General features: G+C 44.5%; 1 protein-coding gene and 1 long non-coding RNA gene across 2 annotated transcripts; one reads left to right on the plus strand and one right to left on the minus strand.

Moving 5' to 3' along the window:
* Nucleotides 1–1,728: 1,728 nt before the first annotated feature.
* Nucleotides 1,729–21,598, minus strand: LOC120993253. Its single transcript, XR_005777180.1, has 4 exons — nucleotides 21,461–21,598; nucleotides 18,210–18,216; nucleotides 17,607–17,614; nucleotides 1,729–1,740 (listed from the first exon to the last, which is right to left on the minus strand). It is a non-coding gene; the product is annotated as an uncharacterized LOC120993253 (long non-coding RNA).
* MED31 (mediator complex subunit 31) lies at nucleotides 13,836–21,401 on the plus strand. Its single transcript, XM_040421800.1, has 4 exons — nucleotides 13,836–13,948; nucleotides 15,159–15,233; nucleotides 18,727–18,823; nucleotides 20,929–21,401. Exons 1-4 carry the CDS (start codon nucleotides 13,921–13,923, stop codon nucleotides 21,119–21,121), a joined length of 393 nt encoding a protein of 130 aa, XP_040277734.1. The 5' UTR covers nucleotides 13,836–13,920; the 3' UTR covers nucleotides 21,122–21,401.
* Nucleotides 21,599–27,432: the final 5,834 nt, after the last annotated feature.

Raw genomic sequence — 27,432 nt, forward strand, 5'->3', positions numbered from 1 at the left:
GCATAACTCCTTTAAAAGCTATGAACACCTTTGGGGGCATTTTTTTTATTATTGCATCTTTATTGCATTTTTTCACTTGGTCTTTATTAAAAACTTTCAAAAGTCATTGTCCTACAGGGTTAAGTTTCAGCCTAACCACAGAGCATCTTACGGATGGCTAGATGTATAGCCCTTATCTCTGAACTTCTGACAGTTTATAAACACTCATTTAACCCCTTAAAGAGGACCTTTTTACCTGTATAAACTATGTTAACTGAGTATGCTGCCATATAGAGCGGCGCCCGGGGATCTCCCTGCTCTTACTATTATCCCCGGGCGCCGCTCCGTTCTCCCGTTATAGGCTCCGGTACCTTTGCTCCTTAAGTTATAGTAGGCGGTGTCTGCCCTTGTTCTGCGAGCGTCTCCTTCTCCTAGGCTGCAGCTCTGGCCAATCGCAGCGCATAGCTCACAGCCTGGGAGAAAAAAAAACTCCCAGGCTGTGCGCTGCGATTGGGAGAAGGAGACGCCCACAGGACAAGGGCAGACACCGCCTACTATAACTTAAGGAGCAAAGGTACCGGAGCCTATAACGGGAGAACGGAGCGGCACCCGGGGATAATAGTAAGAGCAGGGAGATCCCCGGGCGCCGCTCTATATGGCAGCATACTTAGTTAACATAGTTTATACAGGTGAAAGGTCCTCTTTAATGACTGGGCCATTTTGCACCTTCGTGACCAGACTGATTTTTGCTAACCTGACGTGTGTCACTTTATGTGGTAATAACGTTGGAACGCTTTTACTTACCCTAGCCATTTTGAGACTGTTTTCTCGTGACACATTGTACTTCATTACAAAAAACAAAATGGCTGCACACTGTTATATACACAAACAATAGAGCTAAGAAATGGGGGTCATTCTAGATAAAAGTGGTACAATACCGACTATAAATGTGATTCTGAAGGTTCTAGTCTAAATTTTCTTGCAACATTGTACTTCATGTTAGTGGTAAATTTGAGTCAAGATGTATCACCTTTATTTTTTTTAAAAAGAAATCCTAAATTTACAGAAAAGTTTGAAAAATTTGAATTTCTCTGCTTTTAAGGCAGATAATTACACCTCACTAAGTAGTTATTACTTTACATATCTCATATGTCTACTTTATGTTGGCATTATTTTTAAAATGTCATTTTATTTTTTTAGGCTTTAGAAAGCAATTCCCCTTTTATAAGGACCAGTTACGTTATAAAGTCACTTTGTGGGCCCTACATAGTAGAAACCACCCAAAACTGAACCCATTTTAGAAACTACACCCCTCAAGTTATTCAATACTGATTTTACAAACTTTGTTAACCCTTAAGGTGTTCCACAAGAATTAAAGCAAAATGGAGATGAAACTTCAAAATTTCACTTTTTTTTTGTTGCAGATTTTCCATTTTAATCGATTCTTTCCTGCAAAACAGAAAGGGTTAACAGCCAAACTAAACTCAATATCTATTACCCTGATTCTGCAGTTTACAGAAACGCACGGCAGAGCTTAGAACAGATGGCGCGCGATATGGCTTTTGGAGGGCAGATTTCACTGGAATCATTTTCAGGCGCTGTGTCGCATTTAAAGTTACCCTGAGGTACCCCAAAATGTGACCCCATTTTGGAAACTACACGCCCTAAACTATTCATCTAGGGGTGTAGTGAGGATTTTATCATTTTACGGTATTCATCTAGGGGTATAATGAGAATTTATTTTTACATTTTGGAGTTTGTCTAATTTTCCAAATTATAATTGGCTAATAATATAATGAAATGTGGAGTGTTAAAAAACAGGGGATTGCAAATTAAATAAAAAATGGCCAAAAGTGCATAAAAGAAGTAAAAAAAATGGAACTTGATTAAATTAATAATCTGGGGAAGTATGGTAAATGCAGAAAGTGGGCGGGGCTATCAAATTGGCGCATATCACACCTCATTTATCAGCCTCTTATCGTCAGAAATGGCTCAAATTATTGTGGACAAGTAAGCCAGCTGATGTGGCGGTGTTTTGTGTACAAAGTCGCATTTAGGCTACATGCACACGAGCGTTGTTTGTTTCCGTGTCTATTCTGTTTTTTTTGCTGATAGGATGTGGACCACTTCATTTCAATGGGTCCGCGAAAAACACGGACAGCACACCGTGTGCTATCCGCATCAGTATATCCGTTCCGTTGCCCCGCAAAAAAAAATAGTGCATGTCCTATTTTTTTCTAGTTTGCGGACAAGGATAGGCATTATTACAATGGATCCGCAAAAAAAACGGATCCGCAAAAAAAAGGATGCCATATGGAACGTCATCTGTTTCATTTGCGGACCGCAAAACACAAACGGTTGTGTGCATGTAGCCTTATGAAAAGAAAAACCAACTCATCGTGGGAACAAGTGATAGGTAAGTATTAAAACAGGATGCGTTTATTTTCATCTAATATATATGAGCTAAATAACAGGGTTTTGTCAGAAAACTGACATTCAACAAAAACAATAACAAAGAGGTCCTGAGTCTGAGACAAAAGTCGCAATTTATCATGCTTCAAAAGTCGTGAATATGTTTCAAGTATAAAGTCCCAAGTATGGTCTGGACAGAGTTGGCGGAATGGCGCATTCCGGTTTAAAAAAGTCGCATTTCAGTGCTATTGGCGTTAAAATGTCGCAAATCAAGAGGAATAGGTGAATAATCAAGTTCATATTTTTAAAAAGTCACATTTTAAAAGTGTGGTGCGCCTTTTGATATATGAGAAGATGTTATATGATTTGTAATGTTAGCATTTTTTGGGTGAAATGACACCATTATTGATAAATGTCCCCCAAGGAGTTGCCAGGGTTATGCCTGAATGGCACGGTGGGTCCACGTCTGCCATATTCTAGTCTCATATCACGTTCTCGACGTCTGTAGCCTCCGAAGGCTGAATACAGTATAACAGGACAACCATTTCCACATTAGACACAGGAATAACTGATTTCATAGGGTCTGTCAGAGAAAAAAAAATGTTTTTTTGACCTTGGATTCACAATACAATGAATATTCCCTGATATGAATGAAAAGTAAGCACTTAGAAAAAAACGTAAAGCACATATCCGGAGCGGACAACGACAGCGCCACTACTGGGCTAATGAGGCATTCATACTATTCAGCATGTGCAGTCGTGCAGACCAGACCAGGCTTACTCTTGTCAGCAATTAAGCCTGTTGGCATAGTCTCACTGGAGCCAGGGCCCCACAGCGACATGAGCAGTAAGATGAGGAACACACTGAAATGACTAATTATATTCTGACCGGTCTGTATTTTACAAGAGGCTGTTATTTCCGTTACTACAAAATGATGTATATCCTTAGTATACAGATATAAAATGGTAAAAGACCTTTAAAGGGGTTGTACAGAATTAGGCTACTTTCACACTAGCGTCGGGGTTCCGCTTGTGAGCTCCGTTTGAAGGGTCTCACAAGCGGCCCCGAACGCATCCGTCCAGCCCTAATGCATTTTGAGTGGACGCGGATCCGCTCAGAATGCATCAGTCTGGCGGCGTTCAGCCTCCGCTCCGCTCAGCAGGCGGACACCTGAACGCTGCTTGCAGCGTTCGGGTGTCCGCCTGGCCGTGCGGAGGCAAGCGGATCCGTCCAGACTTACAATGTAAGTCAATGGGGACGGATCCGTTTGAAGTTGACACAATATGGTTCAATCTTCAAACGGATCCGTCCCCCATTGACTTTCAATGTAAAGTCTGGACGGATCCGTTCAGACTACTTTCAGACTTAGAATTTTTTTCAAACTATAATGCAGACGGATCCGTTCTGAACGGATACAAACGTCTGCATTATAGGAGCGGATCAGTCTGAGCAGACATCAGACGGACCCGCTCCGAACGCTAGTGTGAAAGTAGCCTTAGAAAAAAAAACAGTGCACCTCTATAGCACCACATCTGTACGTGTCTGGTACTGCAGTTAAAGGGCATCTGTCAGCAGGTTTGTACCTATGACACTGGCTGACCTGTTACATGTGCCCTTGGCAGCTGAAGACATCTGTGTTGGTCCGAGGTTCATTAATACATACAAATGATACATAATAGAAACCACACAAAAAAAAACATTCTAGAAACTACACCCCTCAAGGTACTCAAAACTGATTTTACAAACGTCGTTAACCCTTTAGGTGTTCCACAAGAATTAATGGAAAATAGAGATACAATTTCAAAATTTCACTTTTTTGGCACATTTTCCATTTTACTAATTTTTTTCCAGTTACAAAGCAAGGGTTAACAGCCAAACCAAACTCAATATTTATGGCCCTGATTCTGTAGTTTACAGAAACACCCCATATGTGGTCATAAACCGCTGTACGGGCACACAGCAGGGCGCAGAAGGAAAGGAATGCCAACGGTTTTTGGAAGGCAGGTTTTGCTGGACTGGTTTTTTTGACACCATGTCCCATTTGAAGCCCCCCTGATGCAACCCTAGTGTAGAAACTCCATAAAATCAACCCCATCTAAGAAATTACACCCCTCAAGGTATTCAAAACAGATTTTACAAACGTCGTTAACCCTTTAGGTGTTCCACAAGAGTTGTTGGCAAATGGAGATGAATTTTCAGAATTACGGTTTTTGGAAGGCAGGTTTTGCTGGACTGGTTTTTTTTGACACCATGTCCCATTTGAAGCCCCCTGATGCACCCCTAGAGTAGAAACTCCAAAAAAGTGACCCCATTTTAGAAATTACGGGATAGGGTGGCAGTTTTGTTGGTACTAGTTTAGGGTACATATGATTTTTGGTTGCTCTATATTACACTTTTTGTGAGGCAGGATAACAAGAAATAGCTGTTTTGGCACCGTTTTTATTTTTTGCTATATACAACATTCATCTGACAGGTTAGATCATGTGATATTTTTATAGACCAGGTTGTCACGGATGCGGCGATAGCTAATATGTATACTTTTTTTTTATTTATGTAAGTTTTAGTGTTTCCATAGTCTGAGAGCCATAATTTTTTCAGTTTTTGGGCGATTACTTTGGGTAGGGTATGATTTTTGCGGGATGACATGACGGTTTTATTGGCACTATTTTGGGGTGCATATGACTTTTTGATCACTTGCTATTACACTTTTTGTGATGTAAGGTGACAAAAAATGGTTTATTTAGCACAGTTTTTATTTAATATTTTTTACAGTGTTCATCTGAGGGGTTAGGTCATGTGATATTTTTATAGAGCCGGGCGATACGGACTCGGCAATACCTAATATGTATACTTTTTTTTTTTTATTTATGTAAGTTTTACACAATAATATCATTTTTGAAACAAAAAAAAAAATCATGTTTTAGTGTCCCCATATTCTGAGAGTCATAGTTTTTTCAGTTTTTGGGCGATTATCTTAGGTAGGGTCTCATTTTTTGCGGGATGAGATGACGGTTTGATTGGCACTATTTTAGGGTGCATATGACTTTTTAAACGCTTGCTATTACACTTTTTGTGATGTAATTTGACAAAAAATGGTTTATTAAGCACAGTTTTTATTTTTTACGGTGTTCATCTGAGGGGTTAGGTCACGTGATATGTTTATAGAGCCGGTCGATACGGACGTGGCGATACCTAATATGTATACTTTTTTTTTTCCCTATTTTTTTTTAACCACTTAAGGACCATAGGTTTATACCCCCCTAAAGACCAGGCCCTTTTTTACAAATCGGCACTACACTACTTTCACCGTTTATTGCTCGGTCATGCAACTTACCACCCAAATGAATTTTACCTCCTTTTCTTCTCACTAATAGAGCTTTCATTTGGTGGTATTTCATTGCTGCTGACATTTTTACTTTTTTTGTTATTAATCGAAATTTAACGATTTTTTTTGCAAAAAAATGACATTTTTCACTTTCAGTTGTAAAATTTTGCAAAAAAAAACGAGATCCATATAGAAATTTTGCTCTAAATTTATAGTTCTACATGTCTTTGATAAAAAAAAAATGTTTGGGTAAAAAAAAAATGGTTTGGGTAAAAGTTATAGCGTTTACAAACTATGGTACAAAAATGTGAATTTCCGCTTTTTGAAGCAGCTCTGACTTTCTGAGCACCTGTCATGTTTCCTGAGGTTCTACAATGCCCAGACAGTACAAACACCCCACAAATGACCCCATTTCGGAAAGTACACACCCTAAGGTATTCGCTGATGGGCATAGTGAGTTCATAGAACTTTTTATTTTTTGTCACAAGTTAGCGGAAAATGATGATTTTTTTTTATTTTATTTTTTTTCCTACAAAGTCTCATATTCCACTAACTTGTGACAAAAAATAAAAACTTCTATGAACTCACTATGCCCATCACGAAATACCTTGGGGTCTCTTCTTTCCAAAATGGGGTCACTTGTGGGGTAGTTATACTGCCCTGGCATTCTAGGGGCCCAAATGTGTGGTAAGGAGTTTGAAATCAAATTCTGTAAAAAATGACCAGTGAAATCCGAAAGGTGCTTTTGGAATGTGGGCCCCTTTGCCCACCTAGGCTGCAAAAAAGTGTCACACATCTGGTATCTACGTACTCAGGAGAAGTTGAGGAATGTGTTTTGGGGTGTCATTTTACATATACCCATGCTGGGTGAGATAAATATCTTGGTCAAATGCCAACTTTGTATAAAAAAATGGGAAAAGTTGTCTTTTGCCAAGATATTTCTCTCACCCAGCATGGGTATATGTAAAATGACACCCCAAAACACATTCCCCACCTTCTCCTGAGTACGGCAATACCAGATGTGTGACACTTTTTTGCAGCCTAGGTGGGCAAAGGGGCCCATATTCCAAAGAGCACCTTTCGGATTTCACAGGTCATTTTTTACAGAATTTGATTTCAAACTCCTTACCACACATTTGGGCCCCTAGAATGCCAGGGCAGTATAACTACCCCACAAGTGACCCCATTTTGGAAAGAAGAGACCCCAAGGTATTCCGTGAGGGGCATGGCAAGTTCCTAGAATTTTTAGATTTTTTTGTCACAAGTTAGTGGAAAATGAGACTTTGTATGAAAAAAAAAAAAAAAAAATCAGCATTTTCCACTAACTTGTGACAAAAAATAAAAAATTCTAGGAACTTGCCATGCCCCTCACGGAATACCTTGGGGTGTCTTCTTTCCAAAATGGGGTCACTTGTGGGGTAGTTATACTGCCCTGGCATTTTCCAGGGGCCCTAATGTGTGGTAAGTAGGTAAATGACCTGTGAAATCCTAAAGGTGCTCTTTGGAATATGGGCCCCTTTGCCCACCTAGGCTGCAAAAAAGTGTCACACATGTGGTATCGCCGTATTCAGGAGAAGTTGGGGAATGTGTTTTGGGGTGTCATTTTACATATACCCTTGCTGGGTGAGAGAAATATCTTGGCAAAAGACAACTTTTACCATTTTTTTATACAAAGTTGGCATTTGACCAAGATATTTCTCTCACCCAGCATGGGTATATGTAAAATGACACCCCAAAACACATTCCCCAACTTCTCCTGAGTACGGCGATACCAGATGTGTGACACTTTATTGCAGCCTAGATGCGCAAAGGTGCCCAAATTCCTTTTAGGAGGGCATTTTTAGACATTTGGATACCAGACTTTCACGCTTTGGGGCCCCTAGAATGCCAGGGCAGTATAAATACCCCACATGTGACCCCATTTTGGAAAGAAGACACCCCAAGGTATTCAATGAGGGGCATGGCGAGTTCATAGAAATTTTTTTTTTTTGGCACAAGTTAGCGGAAATTGATATTTTTAATTTTTTTTCTCACAAAGTCTCCCGTTCCGCTAACTTGGGACAAAAATTTCAATCTTTCATGGACTCAATATGCCCCTCACGGAATACCTGGGGGTGTCTTCTTTCCAAAATGGGGTCACATGTGGGGTATTTATACTGCCCTGGCATTCTAGGGGCCCTAAAGCGTGAGAAGAAGTCTGGAATATAAATGTCTAAAAAATTTTACGCATTTGGTTTCCGTGAGGGGTATGATGAGTTCATGTGAGATTTTATTTTTTGACACAAGTTAGTGGAATATGAGACTTTGTAAGAAAAAAAAAATAATAATTCCGCTAACTTGGGCCAAAAAAATGTCTGAATGGAGCCTTACAGAGGGGTGATCAATGACAGGGGGGGTGATCAATGACAGGGGGGGTGATCAATGACAGGGGGGGTGATCAATGACAGGGGTGTAATCAATGACAGGGGGGTGATCAGGGAGTCTATATGGGGTGATAACCACAGTCATTGATCACGCCCGTGTAAGGCTTCATTCAGACGTCCGTATGCGTTTTGCGGATCCGATCCATCTATCAGTGGATCCGTAAAAATCATGCGGACGTCTGAATGGAGCTTTACAGGGGGGTAATCAATGACAGGGGGGTGATCAGGGAGTCTATATGGGGTGATCACCACAGTCATTGATCATGCCCCTGTAAGGCTTCATTCAGACGTCCGGATGCGTTTTGCGGATCCGATCCATCTATCAGTGGATCCGTAAAAATCATGCGGACGTCTGAATGGAGCTTTACAGGGGGGTAATCAATGACAGGGGGGTAATCAATGACAGGGGGGTGATCAGGGAGTCTATATGGGGTGATCACCACAGTCATTGATCACGCCCCTGTAAGGCTTCATTCAGACGTCCGGATGCGTTTTGCGGATCCGATCCATCTATCAGTGGATCCGTAAAAATCATGCGGACATCTGAATGGAGCTTTACAGGGGGGTGATCAATGACAGGGGGGTGATCAGGGAGTCTATATGGGGTGATAACCACAGTCATTGATCACGCCCCTGTAAGGCTTCATTCAGACGTCCGGATGCGTTTTGCGGATCCGATCCATCTATCAGTGCATCCGTAAAAATCATGCGGACATCTGAATGGAGCTTTACAGGGGGGTAATCAATGACAGGGGGGTGATCACCACAGTCATTGATCATGCCCCTGTAAGGCTTCATTCAGACGTCCGGATGCGTTTTGCGGATCCGATCCATCTATCAGTGCATCCGTAAAAATCATGCGGACATCTGAATGGAGCTTTACAGGGGGGTGATCAATGACAGGGGGGTGATCAATGACAGGGGTGTAATCAATGACAGGGGGGTGATCAGGGAGTCTATATGGGGTGATCACCACAATCATTGATCATGCCCCTGTAAGGCTTCATTCAGACGTCCGGATGCGTTTTGCGGATCCGATCCATCTATCAGTGCATCCGTAAAAATCATGCGGACATCTGAATGGAGCTTTACAGGGGGGTGATCAGGGAGTCTATATGGGGTGATCACCACAGTCATTGATCATGCCCCTGTAAGGCTTCATTCAGACGTCCGGATGCGTTTTGCGGATCCGATTCATTTATCAGTGGATCCGTAAAAATCATGCGGACGTCTGAATGGAGCTTTACAGGGGGGTAATCAATGACAGGGGGGTAATCAATGACAGGGGGGTGATCAGGGAGTCTATATGGGGTGATCACCACAGTCATTGATCACGCCCCTGTAAGGCTTCATTCAGACGTCCGGATGCGTTTTGCGGATCCGATCCATCTATCAGTGGATCCGTAAAAATCATGCGGACGTCTGAATGGAGCTCTACAGGGGGGTGATCAATGACAGGGGGGTGATCAATGACAGGGGGGTGATCAGGGAGTCTATATGGGGTGATCAGGGGTGATCAGGGGCTAATAAGGGGTTAATAAGTGACGGGGGGGGGGGGTGTAGTGTAGTGTAGTGGTGCTTGGTGCTACTTTACTGAGCTACCTGTGTCCTCTGGTGGTCGATCCAAACAAAGGGGACCACCAGAGGACCAGGTAGCAGGTATATTAGACGCTGTTATCAAAACAGCGTCTAATATACCTGTTAGGGGTTAAAAAAAACACATCTCCAGCCTGCCAGCGAACGATCGGCGCTGGCAGGCTGGAGATCAACTCTCTTACCTTCCGTTCCTGTGAGCGCGCGCGCCTGTGTGCGCGCGTTCACAGGAAATCTCGGCTCACGCGAGATGACGCCTATTGGCGTTAGCGTAGCCTGGGGGAGCCGCCGCAATGACGCCTTTCGGCGTTACAGTTGCGGGAAGTGGTTAACTTTATTTGGGGAAAATGACATTTTTGTTTATTTTTACTTGAAACTTTAAATTTTTTGGGGGGAAAACTTAATTTTTTAAACTTTTTTTTTACTTTATTTTTTGTCCCACTTTGGGACTTCAACTTTTGGGGGTCTAAACCATTTTACAATGCATTCCAATACTTCTGTATTGGAATGCATTGGCTGTATGAGTAATACTGTGTGTATTACTCATACAAGTTCCGGCCTGTGAGATCCAGGGGGCTGGATCTCACAGGCTCTTCACCGGAAGGCATCGCGATGCCTTCCTTAGACATCGCGCTGCCTTCCATGCCATCGGGTCCCCCCTACAGCCGCAGGGGGACCCGATGGCACCGCCGGATAAGGTAAAAAAAAAAAATACGCAAACCGCAGGTCTGAATTGACCTGCGGTTTGCGTCGATCGCCGACACGGGGGCGTCACGGGCCCCCCCATCCCCCCCCGGCGTTGTGACAGGATGCCCGCTGAATGATTTCAGCTGGGATCCTGTTGCGATTAACCCGCGCCGCAATTTAAACTTACGACGTACCGGTATGCCCTGAGTCCTTAAGGACTCGGGAAATAGGGCGTACCGGTACGCCCTAAGTCCTTAAGGGGTTAAAGGTGTTGTCCGGGCATTTTCTATTGATAATCTATCCCCAGGATGGGTCATCAATATCAGATCAGCAGGGGTCTGTCTCAAGGATCCCCTGCCGAACAGCAGTGTGAGGGGATGGCGCGAGCAGTGGGCACGCGCCGTCTCCCTTCTCTGCTGCTGCTGTCCAATAGACATACAACAACAGACCAGGAAGAGATAAGGGAGACGAGATGTCACGTGCGCACTGCTCGCACCATCTCCTCAAACTGCTGATCGGCGGGGGATTCGGGAATTGGACCCCCGACGATCTGATATTGATGACCTATCGTGAGGATAGGTCATCAATATTAAAAGCCCGGACAACCCCTTTAAGCTCCATTAAAGAGAATGGGGCTGAACTGCAACCCCACACACAACCTGCAGACAGATGTGCTACAGTTTCTGGAAGAAATCCTGTACAACCCTTTTGTGACCATATTATGGCTCCCTAGAACCATCACTCCTAGAGGGGTTTGCGGCCTGTTCCTGCATATGGCTCACAGAGCTTTCATAGAGAGGGATACAGATTTTTTTTGCTTCCTACATGAATATGACTTTATAAAATTGTGGTATCTTCCATTTGATGCTATATTACAAAGTTTTTTTCCTACAAGAAGCATTGCTGTGTGTGAATATGACCCAGGGTCTCATGCACAGAGCAATTCCATATGTATGGAGACAACAGCAGTGCATGGAGTGAGCTCTGGTCTGCAGAATGGAGATTTATCAACCTGGGGTAAAGGAAAACTGCCATAGTTAGGCTACTTTCACACTCGAGTTTGGTGCGGATCCATCATGGATCTGCACAGACGGATCCGTTCAGATAATACAACCATCTGCATCCGTTCAGAACGGATCCGTTTGTATTATCTTTAACATAGCCAAGACGGATCCGTTCAGATAATACAACCATCTGCATCCGTTCAGAACGGATCTGTTTGTATCATCTTTAACATAGCGAAAACGGATTCGTCTTGAACACCATTGAAAGTCATTTTCTATTGTGCCAGATTGTGTAATAGAAAACGGATCTGTCCCCATTGACTTATATTGTGTATCAGGACGGATCCGTTTGGCTCCGTTTCTTCAGACGGACAGAGGAAAACTGATGCATTCTAATCGGATCCTTTTCCATTCAGAATGCATTAGGGAAAAACTGATCCGTTTTGGACCGCTTGTGAGATCCCTGAACGGATCTCACAAACGGAAAGCCAAAACGCCAGTGTGAAAGTAGCCTTACCCATTGCAACCAATTATATTCCATCATTCATTTTTAAGAGCTCCGTTGAAAAATGAAAGGTGGAATCTGATAGGTTGCTATGGGCAACTATGCCAGTTTTTCTTGATAAATCTCCCCCATAGTGCATTACCTCCATACAACTGCCTGGCATTATTTTCCTCTCAAATAGTCCATGGGAATAAACATTTGCACACCCCCATATAAAATGAGAGTTAGGTCTCATGCACACAACCGTATGTATTTTGTGGTCCACAAATCACGGATTTGCAGATACTGACCTTGTGCGTGCCGTGACTTCTTCACAAAATGGACAAGAATAGGATATGTTCTATAACTTCTGGAACGGCTGCACGGATGCGGATTGAACATGGTGGTGCGCATTAGGCCTTACATGAAGGAACAATAGAAGCCCATAGCTCTCTATTGGAGCTGTATACAGCATGGGTGTGATCAGTGGCGTACATAGAGAAGTAAGGGCCCCATAGCAAGGATCAGACCAGGCCCCCCATAAAGGTCAGAAGGGTTTCTGCCCAAACCCTTTTCAATGACCTGGGCCATTTTTCCACTGCCTCGTTTGCTAAAAGTTGTTTCTTTAGAGGGTAGAGTCCTGACCGAGTTTTCATCCCCAGTAGAAGAGGGGATGATCCCAACTGGTCCCCCTCCTGCGGCCCCATAGCTGTGGCATGGTCTGCCACTGTGGTAGTTACGCCCCTGGGTGTGATACAGATTCTGAATATGGTCATGTGCATCAGGCCTTCTAATCCAGTTCCCTAAAATCTGAGATATCTACAAAGCAAACATTTTACACTGTATCAGATTTTCTGTTTTTTGACTACTGCAGTATTCTGCTGCAGACACCAAATCATGTAAAGGTATCTGGGCACGTACTGTTGTTAAAAATAGTGTTTATTCTATGTGTAGTTCTATTGCACTGATATCTGCTATGGGGGCAGCTCTGCCGCTCTGCTCTCCCACTCTGTCGCTCCAGGGCTTGAACCCGCTGGAGCCTCCGTCCTCCTACCTAAAAGGCCCAGCCACCAAAGAAGTGCTGATCCAGCCACCTCCATGCATGTCGAGACCTGCTACCTGTTGTGCCCGTAATTAAAGCTACATGGGGAGAACAACTGTAAGGATGGCACTAAGGGCAGCACAATTGTAAGAAGGGCATTAATGGGTTAGCGCGGCTGTAAGGAGGGCACTAATGGGTTAGTGCAGTTGTAACGAGGGCACTAAGGAGCAGCACAGCTGTAAGGAGGGCACTAAGGAGCAGCACAGCTGTAAGGATGGCACTGAGGAATCAGCACAGCTGTAAGGGGGTACTAAGGGGCAGCACAGCTGTAAGGAGGACACTAACAGGGCAGCACAGCTGTAAGGAGGGCACTAATGAGCAGCACAGCTGTAAGGAGGGCACTAAGGGGGCAATACAGATGTAAGGAGGGCACTAAGGGGGCAGCACAGCTGTAAGGAGGGCAACAAAAGGAAGAGCACAGCTGTAAGGAGGGCAACTAGGGGGCATAACTATTGTAATGGGGCAGAGAGGGGACTGGGTGGGATTGGGCCTATAAATTGGGACACAAGTTCAGACTACTGGTGACAACTCTGCATTGTGTACGAACTGGTATCCTAATACAATCTATGTCCTAATTCATAAGTCATGGATCTCTAGCATAGGAGCGGCCATGACGTTTCATGCTCTCAGGGTCCCACATGCCCCTTAGGCTTTTGGTAAAACAGGTAAAGAATTTATGATTGAGCGCTAATTAGAAAAGAGCAGACACCACAGACTGAGGCGCTACTTCACATCTCCACAGCTCGGACTAACAAAGCGGCCTCCAGCGCCTTAAGGCGACAGCTCTACTGCGCATGCCCAGAACACTTCCGCCCATCGTGTGAAACGTCATTCACCCACGTGACAACTTCCGCTGCGTTCGGGACGTTTTGACGCTGGTTTATGATTAGAGGCGGCGCACGGGGCTCGTCATGGCGGCCGCCGCCGCAATGGAGACAGGTACATTGATTGTAAAGACACCGGGACGGACGTAGTCAGTACTGTGGGCTACATACAGACTGCTATATCTCTATGGGATACGTGTGTACAGCGCCTCTGTTGCTGGAGGAGATTTCATCCATGTCATTGATTTCATTGTCCTAGAATCCTAAGGATAGGTCATAGGTCATCAGTATCTACAGGCTGGATTAGGCTATGTTCACACATGACTGATTATCTGCGGATTGTACAGTGCCTACACCAGTGCAGATGTGAAATGTACACATGTCCGTTTATGCTGTGGATCTCCACTGCACATTTCACTCCTAACAATGGGGGGGGGGGGGTGAAAGCCACGGCCAGAACCGCGTGTCATAGGTGCGTTCGTCGCTGCGGTCACACCACAAACCGCAGCAGACTTTTTCGCTGTATTTTCCATCATGTGTGGAAGCACCCTTAAAGGGGTTGTCCCATCTTAGAAAATGGGGGCATATCGCTAGGATATGCCCCCATTGTCTGATAGGTGCCGGTCCCACCTACAAGGAGAACGGAGCGGAGAAAGTTGAGGGCGCAGCCGCCCTCCATTCATTTCTATGGAGCCGCCGAAAACAGCTGAGCGGTGTGCACGTGTGCGCTCCCATTCACTTCAGTGGGAGAGGCGGGGAGCTGCGCCTGGTGGTGGACAGACACCCGGGGTCCTCCAGCCATCCAACTCTCCCCGGCACCTATCAGACAATGGGCGCATATCCTAGCGATATGCCCCCATTGTCTAAGATGGGAATACCGCTTTAAAGGGGTATTCCAATCTCAGACATTGATGGTATATTGCTCGTTCTCTAGACAGGAGCAGGTCCTAGAGGTAGCACTCCTACCAAAGTGACATTGATGGCCAGGGGCGGACTGGGAACTTAAAGTGGCCTCATGTTGTAGTCGGGTCTAAATAGTATTGCTGGCTCTGCCTTCCATCAATCTTGTGGCACATGATACCACAGTCCATCACAAAATACATCCCCAAAAACTTCCACTGGCCGGCAGAGTGGAGCGCTCAGGCGGCCCCCTGGGAGATTTCCCTGTAAGGTCTATGGCCAATCCGCCCCTTTTGAAGGCATATCCCAGCAATATGCCATCAATGTCCCAAATGGGAATAACCCATTAAGGTTGATTTAGGAATTTCAGAAAAAAATAGGGTCCAAATCATAAAATCGTGTTTTTTTTTTCTTTCTTTTTTCAGATGAGCAAGCAAGAATTCGATTCCAGTTGGAGTTGGAATTTGTTCAGTGTCTGGCAAATCCTAATTACCTCAATTGTAAGTGTCCTAAAAAAGGGAACCTGCCAACAATGTACCCCAGACTAAATCCCTGTACAGTACCCATGATCTCCTGCACCTGAACAATATCTGCCCACGTTTTTCTTGTATGCTGATGAGGCGAGAGGCACATTCTTCAGCCAAGACGAGTCATCGGCTTCTTTTCTATCCATGAGCTTTCTTGGTAACCATGCCTCCTAGGTGTGATTGACACCATGCCCCCCAATCTCCCAGGCATGGATGAACCCCATGCCAGGGCGTTGAATGCTTCATCTAGTGCAGGATAATGCCCGAGATCTGAATGACTAGCACCATAACGATGTCCCCTTCAGTCTAACAGCACCACAGAGAAGAGGAAGGCTGATCAGTCCGGCGACTGGGCCTATAAACACTATAAGGGTATGTTCACAGGGCCGGTCTTGACCTTGGAAATTTGGCGCAGGTTTCCATGTCCTTTCTTGGCACGGTTGAGGCCCTAAACTGCAGCCTCCCACTGAGACCAATTGAAGGCGGATCCTGTGTGGCCCCCAGCGGCGTTTTGGTGCAGAATCTACATAAAATTTCCAATGTCAGAAGCTGCCACGTGAACATACCCCAAGTGGAATCAAACAACTCAGGAGCAGTCTGCCGGTGTGTGGGACCCTCAGGCCGGACTGAAGTCTAGATAAGGCATTCAACGTACAGACATAGGATTTCAGGGATTAGGCAGGCAGCGGTCTGGAGAATGACATCAATGAGGCCGCTTTCCAGGGTCAGTGGATGGTCGAAACCAGAAGTGGGTCCTACAGAGAAAGTTTAATGGGAATATTTGCTCCTCTTCTGTGTTTAGACCAACTCCTGGTCTTGGCTAACAAGTAAAGTTGAAAAATACTGACCAAATACCGACTGTGTGAAAGTGGCCTAATTTACATTCCATACGGGAAACCTCAAAGAGCATCTGTCAGCAGCATCGACCTTATTAAGCCAGGTAGGGTGGATCATACAGGGCTCCAGACTAAAAAAAATTACCTAGGAGCCATTGGCTCCTAAACTGAAAAATTTAGGAGCCAAATAAAATTTTAGTTGCCAAATTTAAATGCATATATAATAGCGATATAAAAAATTGCCTCATTCACACATCAGTGTTTGGTCAGTGATTTCCATCAGTGATTGTGAGCCAGAACCAGGACTGGAGCCTCCACAGACATAAGGTATAAGGCTGGGTTCACACGGGCGTTGCGGGAAAATGTGCGGGTGCGTTGCGGGAACACCCGTGATTTTTCCGCGCGAGTGCAAAACATTGTAATGCGTTTTGCACTCGCATGAGAAAAATCGCGCATGTTTGGTACCCGAACTTCTTCACCTAAGTTCGGGCTTGGGATCGGTGTTCTGTAGATTGGATTATTTCCCCTTATAACATGGTTTATAAGGGAAAATAATAGCATTCTGAATACAGACTGCATAGTAAACTAGCGCTGGAGGGGTTAAAAAATAAAAATTTAACTCACCTTAGTCCACTTGATTGCGGCCCAGCATCTCCTTCTGTCTCCTTTGCTGAACAGGACCTGTAGTGAGCATTAATTACAGGTAAAGGACCTTTGGTGACGTCACTCCGGTCATCACATGATCCATCACCATGGTAAAAGATCATGTGATGACCGGAGTGACGTCACCAAAGGTCATTTTCCTGTAATTAATGCTCACTACAGGTCCTGTTCAGCAAAGGAGACAGAAGGAGATGCTGGGCCGCAATCAAGTGGACTAAGGTGAGTTAATTTTTTATTTTTATTTTTTAACCCCTCCAGCGCTGTTTTACTATGCATTCTGTATTCAGAATGCTATTATTTTACCTTATAACCATGTTATAAGGGAAAATAATAATGATCGGGTCTCCATCCCGATCGTCTCCTAGCAACCGTGCGTGAAAATCGCACCGCATCCGCACTTGCTTGCGATTTTCACGCAACCCCATTCACTTCTATGGGGCCTGCGTTGCGTGAAAAATGCAGAATATAGAACATGCTGCGAATTTCATGCAACGCACAAGTGATGCGTGAAAATCGCCGCTCATGTGAACAGCCCCATAGAAATTAATGGGTCGGTATTCAATGCGGGTGCAATGTGTTCACCTCACGCATTGCATCCGCGCGGAATACTCGCCCGTGTGAAAGGGGCCTAAAGGAAAGATCTGCCCATGTTCTGTGTTTAGAGCTGCGCCTGGTTTTGGCTCAGAATCACTGATGGAAATCACTGATCGAACACTGATGTGTGAATAAGAACTCGTTCACACGAACGTATTTTGCGTTCCATATATGGGCCGTTTTCTGTGTCCCGCATACAGTCCGTATACAGAACCATTCATTTCAATGGGTCCGCAAAAGATGCGGACAGCACTTTGTGTGCTGTCCGCATCTGTTGCTCCATTCCGTGACCCTGCAAAAATTGAGTCCTGTCCTATTCTTGTCCGTTTGCGGACAAGAATAGGCTTTTCTATAATAGGCCTCTTGTTCCGTTCCGCAAATTGCGGAAGGCACACGGGCGCCCTCCGTGTTTTGCAGACCGCAAAAAACGGCACGGTGGTGTGAACGAGCTCTAAGGCATTACAGTGTGCAGTGTCCCGCATCTCTCTCCTCCGCATCTCTCTCCTCATTCCATTTTGGTCTTCTTACAGCTGAACTTAAAAGCTTGAACTTTGATCCCTGATGAAAACTATTTACATAGTTCAAAATGTAGGGTTTATTGGTCACAATCTGAGTCGGCGTCACTTGGCCATCCTGTGTAATGAGGCGTCCTCTTTCTTTTAGATCCAAACCAGCATCTTACTCCGGGCTCAGGATTAAGTGGCTCAAGTGAAGGGCCCTCTGAGCTCATTTGGATAAGATCCTCCAGTGTAGAAATATGAATTGTGTAGAACTGATTGTCTATCACCACTAGAACACCCTGCTTATCACTGTATATAGTATAAGGGACATGATTGAACATAGTAGAGGTGAGAACTGATTGTCTATCACCACTAGAACACCCTGCTTATCACTGTTTGGGTTCATTCAGACAGCCATATGTTGCTCTCCGCATCTGATCTCCAATTTTCCGGATAAGATACTGTGGACCCATTTACTTCTATGGGGCCCCAAAAGACGCGGACAGCACTCCGTGTGCCTTCCACATCTTTTCTTCTGTTCCATAGCCCTGCAAAATGAATAAAACATGTCCTATACTTCAGTAAAAATTGAAGTCTATGGGTCTGCAAAAATGTGGAACGCAATCCATTATTTTGCGGAAATGCTGAACTGACTCCAAAAAAAGCAAAAGGCAGGCAAAAGAGCGCCTCTTTTTGGCATTGGTTGGGTAGATGGAGCCCTATGGACACATTTAGCCTGTGTGCTGGGAGCTATCCCAGAGCATGCACCAAACATAGGACATGAATGTAATGTGAACAGAGCCTTACTACTGTTATGCTTGCATTGCCCGCTAATCTAGTGTTGATCATAATGCTATTTATTTCATTTTTTAGTCCTAGCACAAAGAGGATATTTCAAGGAGAAACCATTTGTGAATTACCTAAAATATTTACTGTATTGGAAGGATCCAGATTATGCGAAATATTTAAAGTAAGCCTGAGATTTACCTGATGTGTGTTTACTGTGGTATCTCAAAATTATGAGCTGATGTGAATTGTGAAATCACAGTGATGGTTCCTAGAGGGTCTCCGCTCCTATAAGTAATGTTTATTTGCGGGTCTAATCATTTTGATTCACACGGAATGTCATTTTTTTTCTGCAGAAAAAATTGCTGGGGAATTTGCTGCAAAATACACCTAATTTAGGGCTCATGCACACGACCATATGTATTTTGTGGTCTGCAAAAAATTCGGATGATGTCCGCGTGCATTCCTTAGTTTGCAGAACGGAACAGCTGGCCCCTAACCGAACAGTAGTAACCATGTCCGTAATAATAGGACATGGTCTATTTTTTTGCAGAACGGTAATGCGGACATATTGAAACAGAATGCACACGGAGTAACTTCCGTTTTTGCAGACCCATTGAAATGAATGGCTTTGCTTACGGTCTGCAAAAAAGAATTTCAACCCATGCATCGGAAAGGGTGAAATCTGCAGCATAAATTGATGTATTGCAGACTTTTAGATTATCATATTGATGTCCTATCCTCATGATGACTCCCGGGACCCCACCGATTGTCTGTTGGAGGAGACCGCAGCTCTCTGGTAAGTGCCGCGGCCTCCTCGCAGTTTACTAAGCACAGTGCTGTCCATTTTATAGCGGCTGTGCTTTGTTTTGCAGCTCGGCCCATACATTTGGCCGATGAACGTGACGTTACATGGCCTAGGATGAGGTCTAAGCACTGACCGTGGTCCATGGCCTCGACATACAGCTGATCAGTGGGGGTGCCAGGAGTCGGACCCCTGCCTATGTCATATTGATGACCTTTCCAGAGGAGAGCTCATCTGTATGATTATCCTGAAAAGCCTCTTTCAACTCTGCACCTCAGGTCAATTTGCAGATTTTTTTTGCAGTGTTTGGAAAATAATTGCTGAAAAAATCTCCACTTTTCTGATAATGTAACAGATTTACATCATGCACTTCCATGTCCGTAAATCTACAGTTTTACCTCCTGAACATTGTCGGAAGGGCCGATACTGTCTGCACTGATTAGACCGGGTCGGGCCTCACTGACGAGCAGTATGGTAAAACCGAGCTCTCAGTTTATTCATACATTGTCAGGAAGTATAAGAGGAATGGAGCAAGGTGGAATTAAAAAAAAAAAAATAATAATTACGTGGGAATAAAGGTATTTACTTAGGGTACTTTCACACTAGCGTTTTTCTTTTCCGGCACTGAGTTCCGTCACAGGGGCTCAATACCGGAAAAGAACTGATCAGTTTCATCCCCGTGCATTCTGAATGGAGAGAAATCCGTACAGGATGTCCTCAGTTCAGTCACTGAATGGCATTTTGGACGGAGGAAATACCGCAGCATGCTGCGATATTATCTCCGTCCAAAATTCCGGATCAGTTGCATTCATTTACATTGAAATGTATTAGTGCCGGATCTGGCAGTAAAAATACCGCAATGCCGGATCCGTCCTTCTGCGCAGACCGGTAAAAATGCGAATAAAATGTATAACTGATCCGTTTCTCTGGATGATATCCGGAGAATGGATTCATTCTTGCAATCCATTTGTAAGACTGATCCGTCTACAAATGCTGTCCGTTTGCATGCAGATTGCCGGATCACTCTGCCGCAAGTGTGAAAGTACCCTAAATTAGACACGTCAGGAGATTTATTATCCTGTAATGGTGTGAATGATTCTTCTTGGTGAAGTGGATACAGCTGCACAATATGCGTCGTCCCTTCACAACAACTTATCTTGTATGAACAGGATAGGGGACAAGTGTTTGATCGGCAGGTAGCCGACCAGTGGGGCTCCCTCCGATCATTAGAACGTGGGCCTACTGGAGATAGCTGAGCGCTTGTACTCTGTCTTCGGCATTCCCATAGATCTGGATGGAGTGGTGAATACGCATGAATGCCTGCCATTCCGTTCAAATGGGGAACACTGGCCCCAGCAGTCGGACCCCCGCCAATCAGACACTTATCCCATATTCTGTGCATAGGAGAAAGTTTGTCGTCATGGGACAACCTCTTGAATCCCTTATTCTGCCACTCATCATTGTATTTCCGTTGATGTCCCCAGATACCCCCAGTGCTTGCACATGCTGGAGTTACTGCAGTATGAACACTTCCGTAAGGAGCTGGTGAACGCGCAGTGTGCCAAGTTCATTGACGAGCAGCAAATCTTACATTGGCAGCACTACTCTCGAAAGAGGATGAGACTGCAGCAAGCCCTGGCAGAGCAGCAGCCGCAGAACAACACCATTGGGAAATGAAAGCCACGGTTCCCCCAGCACAACATACGTCACGGTCTATGGGATGTGAATGCTGCCCGGACACTGTCAGCCTTATTATGGCCTATCATATATATACATCAGATATGGGGAAGAGACCGCTTACTGTATCTGGATTTACTAACCCTTCACTCTGATGACGAAAATGACCATTTATATCATGTGCAGAAATGAGAAGACTTAGAGATTGGAGCGCACGGTCTAGATTAGCTTTGATAGTTCTAGAGAAGATGATTATTGACCCATCCTGAGGTTCTGTCTCCAAATACCACTGTAGATGGTGAGGGTGCTGGGGGCACCATGTATAGGCTGGTTTCACACATGGTTTCCTTTTTTTTTTTTTTTTTTTCATTCCTGGTCAAAAATGCAGCCAAGTCTATAGTGAATTATAAAACACATTTTGTATACAGGGTTTTGGTTTGTGATATTTTTCAAAAAGCAGCATGCTCTGGGTATTGCATTCCGTCTTTTTCCACTATAGGACTGGAAAAATGCTAGGAAAAAAAAAAGCATGTTACAGATGTAAGGGCCAGTTCACACACTCAAAATCGGCTCCAGAAAACGCCCTCTAAGTGGCATTGGCGACCATTCTGGAACGCTGCCTCACATAATGAGCATCCTGTTAATGCGTGTGGTACATGATGGGGTTACTTGCTATTAATTTGAAGCACATGAAGCTAATAAAGTAATAACACAATGTACTTCACATCAGTGACTCCCATCATTTATCTCACATATGGGCAACATTACAGTTAAATGCATTCTGTCATCAGAAATGAGCCCTATAAGCTAAACATATGGCGATGTCCCTTGTAAAACACTGAATCCTAAAGTGAGTTTATCAAATGCCCCTGTGGCTCTATATTCATAAAAAAGTGGTTTATATCACCTGTCAATCACTTCAAAATGTGTCCAAGGGGACATCTCATGGTGAAAGGTGCCCAGCGCCTCCTTCTGAGCTGAAATCGCCGCCCTCCCTTTCATTCGATCCGCCTACCTCAGGTGACTAACCTTCCTTGTGCCCAGCCGTGCCCGCCTGGAGCCCAGCACCGCCTATGTCTCCTCCTTTCATCAACGGTAGATGGCCATGAACTCACGCATGCGCAGTTCTTTCCCTGAGGCCGATGCCAGCACAGGGAAGGAACACTATACCGGCACTGCGCATGCGCGAGCTCGCGCATTGCGAGATTACGGCTATCTATCGTTGATGAAAGGAGGAGACATAGGTGGTGCTGGGCTCCTTCACAGGCGGGCGTGGCTGGGCACAAGGAAGGTTAGTCACCTGAGGTAGGCGGATCGAATGAAAGGGAGGGCGGCGATTTCAGCTCAGAAGGCGGCGCTGGGCACCTAAACGAGATGGCTGCAGCCGGGCACCTTTCACCATGAGACGTCCCCCTTGGACACATTTTCAAGTGATTGACAGGTGATATAAACCGCTTTTCTATGAATATAGAGCCACAGGGGCATTTGATAAACTCAGTGTTTTACAAGGGACATCGCCATATGTTTAGCTTATAGGGCTCATTTCTGATGACAGAATCCCTTTAATGGGCTTTATTTAGCTAAACTGTAAACTCTTAGTTGCCCACAGCAACCAATCAGAGATCACCTTTAATTTTTGCAGAACAGTTTAAGAAATGAAAGCTGAGCTCTGATTGGTTGCTATGACAGCTTTGATGATCTGCTTCTGAGCCGTGCAGTGTCAGAGCTTAGTATGATAATTCTGACAGCATTGAACAGAAGAGGGCATTGACGTATCAAAATAGTACTGATATTTCGATGCATTGGGCACCCCTAGTAGTGGCAGACTGTAAATGCTCTTCAAAAGCTGGACTAAGCCTTTAAAGGGGTTGTCCACGATTTTGATATTGATGGCCTGTTCACAGGATAGGCTATGAATATCAGATCGGCGGGGGTTTGGCACCCCACACGCCTGCCAATCAGCTGTTAGCTTGTAGCTCCGGAACTACAGTCAGGTCCATTAATATTGGGACATTAAAACAATTCTAACATTTCTGGCTCTATACACCACCACAATGGATTTGAAATAAAACAAACAAGATGTTCTTTAACTGCAGACTGTCAGCTTTAATTTGAGGGTATTTACATCCAAATCAGGTGAACGGTGTAGGAATTACAACAGTTTGCATATGTGCCTTCCACTTGTTAAGGGACCAAAAGTAATGGGACAAATGGCTTCTCAGCTGTTCCATGGCCAGGTGTGTGTTATTCCCTCATTATCCCAATTACAATGAGCAGATAAAAGGTCCAGAGTTCATTTCCAGTCTGCTATTTCCATTTGGAATCTGTTGCTCTCAACTCTCAAGATGAGATACAAAGAGCTGTCACTATCAGTGAAGCAAGCCATCATTAGGCTGAAAAAACAAAACAAACCCATCAGAGAGATAGCAAAAACATTAGGCGTGGCCAAAACAACTGTTTGGAACATTCTTAAAAAGAAGGAATGCACCGGTGAGATCAGCAACACCAAAAGACCTGGAAGACCAAGGAAAACAACTGTGATGGATGACCGAAGAATTCTTTCCCTGGTGAAGAAAACACCCTTCACAACAGTTGGCCAGATCAAGAACACTCTCCAGGAGGTAGGTTTATGTGTATCAAAGTCAACAACAAGAGAAGACTTCACCAGAGTGAATACAGAGGGTTCACCACAAGATGTAAACCATTGGTGAGCCTCAAAAACAGGAAGGCCAGATTAGAGTTTTCCCAACGACATCTAAAAAAGCCTTCACGGTTCTGGAACAACATCCTATGGACAGATGAGACCAAGATCAACTTGTACTAGAGTGATGGGAAGATAAGAGTATGGAGAAGGAAAGGAACTGCTCATGATCCTAAGCATACCACCTCATCAGTGAAGCATGGTGGTGGTAGTGTCATGGCGTGGGCATGTATGGCTGCCAATGGAACTGGTTCTCTTGTATTTATTGATGATGTGACTGCTAACAAAAGCAGCAGGATGAATTCTGAAGTGTTTTGGACAATATTATCTGCTCATATTCAGCCAAATGCTTCAGAACTCATTGGACGGCTCTTCAGAGTGCAGATGGACAATGACCCAAAGCATACTGCAAAAGCAACCAAAGAGTTTTTTAAGAGAAAGAAGTGGACTGTTATGCAATGGCCAAGTCAATCACCTGACCTGAATCCGATTGAGCATGCATTTCACTTGCTGAAGACAAACTGAAGGGAAAATGCCCCAAGAACAAGCAGGAACTGAAGACAGTTGCAGTAGAGGCCTGGCAGAGCATCACCAGGGATGAAACCCAGCGTCTGGTGATGTCTATGCATTCCAGACTTCAGGCTCTGATTGACTGCAAAGGATTTGCAACCAAGTATTAAAAAGTGAAAGTTTGATTTATGATTATTATTCTGTCCCATCACTTTTGGTCCCGTAACAAGTGGGAGGCACATATGCAAACTGTTGTAATTCCTACACCGTTCAGCTGATTTGGATGTAAATAGCCTCAAATTAAAGCTGACAGTCTGCAGGTAAAGCACATCTTGTTTGTTTCATTTTAAATCCAGTGTGGTGGTGTATAGAGCCAAAAATGCTAGAATTGTGTCCATGTCCCAATATTTATGGACCTGACTGTACATTGGGTAGTGGATGGAGCTGGTGAAGTGAATGGGAGCAGCGCTCCAGTAATCGGCCTTATCTGCTATACAATGCACCGACGAGTACAACGCCAGAGCAATAGGATAACAGCAGATCAGAGGGACTGCGGGGTGATGAACCCCATCAATCTGATATGGATGCAGCTTTTGCTACTGGAAACAGTCAATAAGCTTGTTGTCGGACATCCTAATACCTTAACGGAGCTCCTACAGTAGGAGACCACGTCCTACATTTTATTACTGTGTCTTGCCACAACCCTGTGCTGAAAGGCTTTCCCTCTCCACTCTTTGGTGCTAATCCTATGCTTTATTTTTAGGTACGTATATAATAATTTCAATAAAATATTATTATATAGGAAACCTTAACGTTAGTCTATGGCAGGGGTGCACAATCTTTTCTGGGTGGGGGCCACATTGTAAGACTGAACCAACTCCAAGGGCTGCAAAATAAAAAGTAAAGGGGTATTACCAACTGAAGCACTGTATGTATGGCGCATCGGACATTAATGGTATATACTGTATCAGGACAAGACGTCGCCATACATGTCCGTTACCCCCGGTGGATGGTGTGCTTAGGATTTCTACCACACGTGGGAACGAGCACCAGGTCAGGAAATGGTCAGGGCTATGCTAAATGTCCGCTCCTGTCGATCTTCCTTCACTTGCAGGGACAACCCCCTGCTTTGTAAAACTCCATTAAGGGTTCCTACACATAGGAATTTGTTGTAGTGTTTAGCTTTTTTACCACTAAAAAAAAAAGTGTATGGTGTTTTTTGCGGCCCCCCTTCCCCCAGAACAAATGCTTGAATTTTCTTTTTGGTCCGGCCTTTTTCCCCCCAATAGTAAGTAGGTGGGAAAAAAAAACCCCACTCTAGCTTTATTAAAAAAACAAAACACAGAGAAGCCTCCAAACAGGAAGAGAAAAATACTTGTGTCCTACATATTCTAACCTCTGGAGCTGCTGTTTTTGCAACAAAGTTAATTATATATTTTTTTTCCTTTGGCCTTTTTGATGGGTTTAGTGTTTAGGCAAAAAAAAAAAAAAAAACACACCAGCTCCAGATGTTGCATAGAAGTGTATCACAGCGTGCTCTGGGTTGCATTGTGCTGTAGACTTTCCTATAGGGCAAGGATCAGCAACCTTCGGCACTCCAGCAGCTATGAAACTACAACTCCCAGCATGCAAACTTACTCGGCTCTTTTTGTAATGCCCACAGAAGTGAAAGGAGGATTCTAGGAACTGTTGCCGATTCCTGCTCTAGGGGGAAAAAAAAGCCTAGTGACAAAAAAAAAAAGTCAACCTTGAAAAGAGCTGGTTTAAAAAAAAAATTGCCAGAATTTCCTGCCAGGAAATGTCACCAGATTCCTTCCCGTGTCCCTCATTACAATCCACTACATTTTACTCAGACTTCTGCGGTTAATGGAAAGAATTTCCGTAAAGCACGATTCCCACAGCAAGAGCTTCTCGTAAGGGTACTTTCACACTAGCGTTATTCTTTTCCGGCACTGATTTTCGTCCCAGGGGCTCAATACCGGAAAAGAACTGATCAGTTTTATCCTAATGCATTCTGAATGGTGAGCAATCTATTCAGGATGCATCAGGATGTCTTCAATGAGAAAAAAATAATGCCGGATCGGTTTTTCCGGATGACACCGGAGAGAGAGATCCGTCTGACCAATGCCATCAGTTTGCCAGATCCAGCAGGCAGTTCCGATGTGGAATCCTCTGCCACAAGTGTGAAAGTAGCCTAAGAGCTCCCCCGTCTAGATCACTTGTAGTTCCATCCTCCTACGCGGGGGCACCCCCAGTCTGACATGGTGTGGTCCAGGTTACATAACACCCGTGATGTGTGGACTGCAGAAATGGCCGAGGCTCTGAGGAGAAACTACATGTGAACTGTTATTTGCGTAAGGCTACATTCACACGACCGTATCAATAACTAGTCCGCATCCGTTCCGCAATTTTGCGGAATGGGTGCGGACCCATTCATTTCTATGGGGCAACAAAAGTTGCTCCGTGCCGTGGCCCCGCAAAAAAAAAATAGAACATGTCCTATTTTTATCCGCAATTGCGGACAAGAATAGGCATTTTCTATGATAGCCGCGGCATGTGCGGTCCACAAATTGCGGAACCCACATGGGCCAGTATCCGTGTTTTGCGGATCCGCAAAACACAACGTGTTCGTGTGAATGTAGCCTAAGGAGGGATAGTATAGGAGGAGCTGAAGGCCATGGGCATGAAAGCAATCTGTGGGGATGGTAAGGTTGTCTTCACACGTGGCAGATTTTGATGCAGAAAGGTCTGCGACTGAAAATCATCTCCTGTCATCTGGATGGGGCTGCAGAAATCCATGTGCTTCAAATGAATGGAACTGACTCTGCCATGTGTGAAGGCGGGCTCATGGGAGAGGCATACTGTTCTGGGGTCAGTGAGGTCTGGATGTGATTGGGGTATATGGTGGGTGTCTGTACTTCTTCACAGTCACACAATCAAAAAGCAGGTCAATCAGAACCAACCTATGATCCTACTGCCCCTGTAAGGCAGACACCAATTATTTCTTAAAAAAAGATCCAGGAAGTGATAAACTACATTTATTATGGCAACTGAAAACTGGGGCACAAAAAGGCAAGCTGGGGGCCACACAGTCTTACAA

This window comes from Bufo bufo, chromosome 3 (assembly GCF_905171765.1).
Source record: "Bufo bufo chromosome 3, aBufBuf1.1, whole genome shotgun sequence".
Taxonomy (NCBI): domain Eukaryota; kingdom Metazoa; phylum Chordata; class Amphibia; order Anura; family Bufonidae; genus Bufo; species Bufo bufo.

Bases quoted from the DNA above. Each gene is read 5' to 3' on its own strand.
- MED31 (XM_040421800.1), top strand. From the start codon at position 13,921: ATGGCGGCCGCCGCCGCAATGGAGACAG. The intron at 13,949-15,158 runs GTACATTGATTG...TTCTTTTTTCAG, and splicing joins CGCCGCCGCAATGGAGACAG to ATGAGCAAGCAAGAATTCGA. The intron at 18,824-20,928 runs GTAAGCCTGAGA...TGATGTCCCCAG, and splicing joins GATTATGCGAAATATTTAAA to ATACCCCCAGTGCTTGCACA.